Raw genomic sequence first — 6,000 nt, 5'->3', positions numbered from 1 at the left:
ATTTTTTCTACTTGATTGCTGTATCCTACTTTTTATTCATGTTTTTGTTTGAAGGATGTTAAAAACATTGTGTGGGCCACACTTCAGTCAGGTAACTAGCTGCTAATGAGTGGCTTGTTGAAGCTTACTCAGAGAAGTTGTTACCTTTTTTAATCCGAACACAACAGATTTCGGGGTGAAGGTTTTATTTTATTTTAACGGTACAGTCTGTGTATTTGTGTTTTGGGGTAGCGAAGGACAAGTCAACACATATGTAATGTTTGATGTGCAAACTGAAGTGTCCTTAGGAATCCTACAAACACAGGACACCCTAGAACCTCCTGTTTAACTGTAGGGAGACAAGGTTGAAGTCAAATATTGTCTGACCAACTCCAAGGAACAAAGATAACAATTATTTATTTTAAATTCCTATAATATAACGAGTCAAAAAGGCAGGACACTTGGAACTCTGCCATAAGCAACTTCTATAAAGGCTGAGTGGCTCTGTGAGGATCAGTCATTCAGCTTTGTCAGAGCTTCCTGCTTGTTGTTTTTCTTCAAGTTGTAAACTGAAGCTAACCATTTGTAGCATCATGAATCTGTTGTTCAGCAGTCTTTTCCTGGTGGCTGGGTTGTTCCTGAGCTGCTCCACTCAGACCGTTGAGGAATGCAGACCTTTGATCACACCTCTTCCAACTTTTGAACCGGTAAGCCGCCTCTGCTTCTCTCCTGGGTCTTTAGGTTAGCATTATTATTAATGATTTTAAGCATCTTTGTGGAAACCTTGTTACAGTTTCCTCCTCCATTTTTTTTCTCTTTGTCCCTTTAATTTCCAAGCTGTTAAATTAAAGTGATGAGTGTCTAAGATTGAATCTTATTCAGATCTTGTTTCCCTCTGATTCCAATCGATGTGTTGAACTACACTTTATATCTCTCAGTTAATTTGTTGTTAATTTGTTAAAGTTCATTTTTAGGTTACACATATTGCAGAAATCCACTTTCATAACTCTTTTTAAGGTTTGAGTGAAATTAAATCACATAAGAGTCTCCAGCTCTGTTGATTTTAATCACTGATATTTTTGTATACATAGTTGACTTTATGTTTTGTCTGCAGAGTTACGGAAGGTGGGTCTTCATCATGGGCTGGATTACTAGTGAACCACATAGAGCATTGTTCAAGACAACCAAGAGCCAGTGGATTGACTTCATCAGGACAGCACCAAATGACAACGAATTCATTCAGGAGATTGGGATCAGGCAGTGAGTATCAGAAGTTCAACATCAGCTGTACAACTATGTTACATAACTTTTGCCTGAAACATATTAAGCAAAAAGTATTGTGTATATTCAACTCCCTGCTGACTAATCATTCCACCCAGAACTACTGCTATGCAGAAATTTTGTTTTAAATCTCAGAAATAGTAAATATTCTTTAATCTATGACAACAGCTGAGGTGAATGGTTCCGCATCACTATGATAAGAGGAATGTGAAATATAGAAATACTTTTGTCAACAAAATATTTGAAAATACACTATACATTAGAATTATGCAAAAGTAGAATGATTGATTTTATCATTCTTAACTTAAGATAGACTGTTTAGGACAGACTCTCTATTGTACTTAAATATTTTGTGGTGTTAGTTAATAGTATTTACCATTTATGTTTACACAAATCTTCTATATATTCCAGTCCTGAACAAGGGTTTTTCTACATGTTCTCTTCAACCTCCCAATGACATATCTGAACTGATCTTTTCTCCTTTATTTTTCCCCAGTCCTACATATTGCAAGTACGGATCATACCCTGTAACTATCCATTCCAACTTGGCACTAACCGACAGTAAGTCTGCTAATTCGCTATGATACCGGGGCCTGTAAATGTTAGTCCTGTTAGTCAGTGTATGAGTTTGTCCAGTCAAAAATACACTCGATTAATCTGTAAAACAGCCTTCTGCAACTCTTATTTACCCTCAGTTGTTTGCCAAAGTCATTATCTTAGTTCAGAGAAAGACATCATGATGTGACATTTCAATCAAGAGAGACAAGTGAATAAAGATAATTATTTATTATAATGGACAACATGGAAATCAGACTTGACAGAAGGACTTTGGCGCTTGGACTCTATGGGGGGTTGATGTGTTTGGAGGATGTCAATTATGAGCATCAACAGAAAAAATCCCCCCCATGGAGTCCAGACCCTGGTGGGGGTGAAGCTGATGACATGTTGAGAATGGGTAGGTGAACACAATGACGATAAGCTGACAAGGAGGGAGGGAGGCCATGCAATTGGTTAAATGAGTACCAGTGACAAGAGAGCTGATTACTAAATGCAGTGCATGAGAGGGATGAATGAGAGATAGACCCAATTGTGAAGGCAAATATGAAGTCTTCCTGACTGAACTTAACCTAGAGCTTCATTTAATTTGCCTGGGTAGTGCCCGGAGCGATGGTGTAACCAAATGTCACTACGTCAACTATACATGCTTTACCCACTTACATTTATGTATGTATCCTCCCACATATAACTTCCCATAAGTCATTTAATATATTACTCCAAAATGTGCATCATGTACATAAATGAAGTAAACCCAATAACTTAATCCAAACAGCAACCTTTCTTCCACATCTAACCAGGTAGTTTTGCTGCATAACCTAATCAAAGGGAAACAACTTTAAAATGTCAAACACATCCTCCAACTGTTTGTCTCCTAAAAAGGTTTAAGTTTGAGGACTTGTTGCTGCTAGTTGTAGGGGTGCTAATGTAGAAAACTCTGCCTTTGGCTGTATGAGAGTTTCAGAACAAAGATTAATGAAGACGTTGACAAGTCAGAGGACATGTTGGAAAGTCCACCAGGACAGACCCTGTTTCATATTCATCTTACCTTGTTTATATTGTCCTGTTGCCTTGATATACCTGAAGGGTTTATGTGATGTCAGATATGATGCAGTATGAAACAGCAGTGGATGAGTGGATGTGCTAAGAATGAAGCCATTAAACCTTTATTGTGTGCAAATCCTTTTTTCACACATTTTGGAACAAACCTCTGTATAGCTACAACTATGAAAAAAACATTTTTAGAGTAAATATTTTAAGCAAATTTTCAATGCCTGCCCCTAAATGGGCCCTTAAAATATTTTTTAAATAAAACGCACAAGATAAAGCACATATGATAATACAGGATGCAACTATTTTACAATAAAACATTGTTAGACAGGGAGTATGTAACCGTACTGATCATAGCATGTAGCTCATTACTCTCAGACCAACAGAGCTGCTAGCATGACTGTAGACTCAACTATCATAAACACTCCTTTTCTGCTGGTCAAGTAAACGTATCCACCTTCATTTGAGTTGAACAGCAAGTTGAACAATGTCTGCTTCAGATAAAATGCTTATGTTTTTACCCTTTAGAGTCCAGGTTCACCTGCACGTACCATTCCCTGCCAACCTGTGAGGGATGTCTGCTCTACACGGTCGACAGCAGAACCAACAATAATTTAATCCACATTATGAACATCACTGAACCCCAAACCATTGCAGAGGTTGAAAGCTATCGGGCGTTTTACCTGATGGGTAAGAAGAACAAGATAAATAATAATAACTGATTTGAAATGTGAAACATTTCTTAAGTTTAATCTATTTTACATTTCTGTTTCCAGCTAAAGAAAATCATGTCAAGCACCACGAACTGGTACATGCCATGAAGCAGGCGAGGTGTCTTGGTTTCAAAGGAGAACCAGACTTCATCTATGACCCCGAGGATAGTGAGTAACCTTCAAACTTGTCTGATTAAATAATGAAATGGACACATGTGATTTCAAACAGAACTAAATTGTTTTTTTGTCTTTCTCTTTACAGCGTTGTGTGAAAAAGGAAAAGAAAAATGAAGATAACTGAAGTCCTGTCTTTAACTTCAAATTGAAATCGTGGAAGTAAAGAAACAATTGTGACTCAAAACATTTATTGTGTGGCCTTTGCTTTGTTTTTCAATCTAATGAATACATTGAGGGTGGGGATGGGGGGTTCAGGTGAAAGGAACTGGTGAACAGCTGCGTGTTTGAAGTGACAGAAAGTATGTTATTGTGCAGCATAGATGCACAGCTAATAGAGCTGATTTAGATTTTGAAAATATATTTTGAGTCATATTTCATGGCTCTAGGGTGTAAAGTTTAAAGGACAAGGTACAGATGCATCATGGCCTGTCAAATCACTTCTACTCACTTAAAGACCAGTACGCATTGAAGCACATAGAAGAGCCCATGAATAAATGTATTCACACAAAATGTATGCTGGGCATGAAAATGACAACTGGGCTTCTGTGCACCGAGAGTAGAGTAATATGAGACTTACAGGAGCTCTCAGTAAGATGTTGTACTTGTAAGCATATTCTATAATTAATTTAGCAGACTCTTTTATCTACAGTGACTCACATCAGATAGTAAGAACAACATAAGTAATTATAGAGGAGATAACGATGTCAGTTAGTTCCAACAAACAGCTTTAAGACTGAATGGACACACAGGTGCTGAAAGGAAGTGACCAGAGGCAAACACTTTTTTGGAAAAAGTTAGAGGTTAATATTTCTTCAACAACAACATTGACAGCTGTTCTTGAGAGTTCTAATCAGCATCAAAACCATCCTAAATATCATCATCATCATCATTAAGGTCGTAAGGGTTCATAAAGAGCTGTGTCTTTAGCTTTTTCTTGAAGGTGCAAAGGGTCTCTGCAGATCAAATTGAGGTTGTTAACATTCCACTACTGGGGGCAACAGAGCAGAAGAGTCTAGTTAAAGACTTAGGGCCCTGTTGTGCAGGTTGCCAATGATAGTTTGACACCTTAGCGTAGTGGGCGAAAGGGGGTGTAGACATAGATGAGAAGGTTAGATAAGGAGGAGCCGTTTTTGTTGCTGTTTTGTAAGTGAGCTGCAGAGTTTCAAATTTGATGCAAGCAGTTACTGGGAGCCAAACGAGGAAGATCATTAAGATATATTGCTGTATGTATGGTTAGAAGTGATGGAATTTACACTAACGTGCAGGTATTCATGCCAAGTGCACTAATTTACCACCATACCATCACAGATAAAGGCTTTTCAACTGAGCACTGATAACAAACTTGCCTTTCTTAAAGTTGCTTCAGGCCTTCGGTTAGTATAGGGCTTCTCCTAATCATTATCCCATCCTTAAATGGCCTTTAAATTGTATATCAAACCTTTGCACATCTTTTTAATAAGACATGTGCATTGGAAAGTAATGCACACTGTCATACTTGCAATGAACAAACTGGCGATGTGTTGGGGCCAAAACATTGCCAATTAATGTATTTATTCAAGTTAGACTGTGCAGGAATTTGCATGCACATTTTTAAGTACTTTAAATTGTGACTTTGAACGTAAATCTATTTTTGTGTCATTAAAGAATGAGGCTAATGTTGCCATTATCCTGTGTGATAAAGATAATAATAACTTTATTTATATAGCACCTTTTAAAAACACAGGTTTACAAAGTGCTTTGACAAACAGCAAAAACAAGAACAAACTAAACCAAACACAGAAGAACAGAAACAACAGCAAGAATATAACAAATGCAAAATACTCCAAATAATTAAAGAGAATTCAACAGAAAAGAACCCATATGATATGATTGGTGAGGTAAGAAAGGGTCAATCATTATGTATTTGAGTGTGTTAGTGCACACATCACACTTCAGCCCGATCCTGCTTTAGTCTGCACCCCAGTTGGGCCACCCCATGAGGAAAACACACCCCTGCCCCATTGGCATCCCTATTTTGGGGGTCTGGAGCTGAGAAGTTTGGGAACCCCTGTGCTACCAAATGGAACAGGCAAGAAAACCTCATAATCAGTCGTTTCTTGGAATTAAGAACTTAATCATCTTTATTAAGTGGAAATTAATTTGACAATAGCAACTGTTTTTAGTTTTAATTTTATTTGACATACTTCATTTACTAAATTCTGATTTGAAACACAGAGAGCACAGCAGAGATGTTGGGGGTTCTGTG

The 6,000-nt window shown here is 37.5% G+C and overlaps 1 protein-coding gene across 1 annotated transcript; it reads left to right on the top strand.

Annotated features, from left to right (window-relative positions):
• The first annotated feature begins 494 nt into the window (after positions 1–494).
• LOC110001266 (uncharacterized) lies at positions 495–3,941 on the top strand. Its single transcript, XM_020656729.2, has 6 exons — positions 495–686; positions 1,094–1,239; positions 1,757–1,821; positions 3,394–3,555; positions 3,642–3,746; positions 3,841–3,941. Exons 1-6 carry the CDS (start codon positions 573–575, stop codon positions 3,867–3,869), a joined length of 621 nt encoding a protein of 206 aa, XP_020512385.1. The 5' UTR covers positions 495–572; the 3' UTR covers positions 3,870–3,941.
• Positions 3,942–6,000: the final 2,059 nt, after the last annotated feature.

The sequence above is a fragment of the Labrus bergylta genome, chromosome 19 (assembly GCF_963930695.1).
Source record: "Labrus bergylta chromosome 19, fLabBer1.1, whole genome shotgun sequence".
Taxonomy (NCBI): domain Eukaryota; kingdom Metazoa; phylum Chordata; class Actinopteri; order Labriformes; family Labridae; genus Labrus; species Labrus bergylta.
This window is presented reverse-complemented; position numbering and strand designations above follow the sequence as displayed.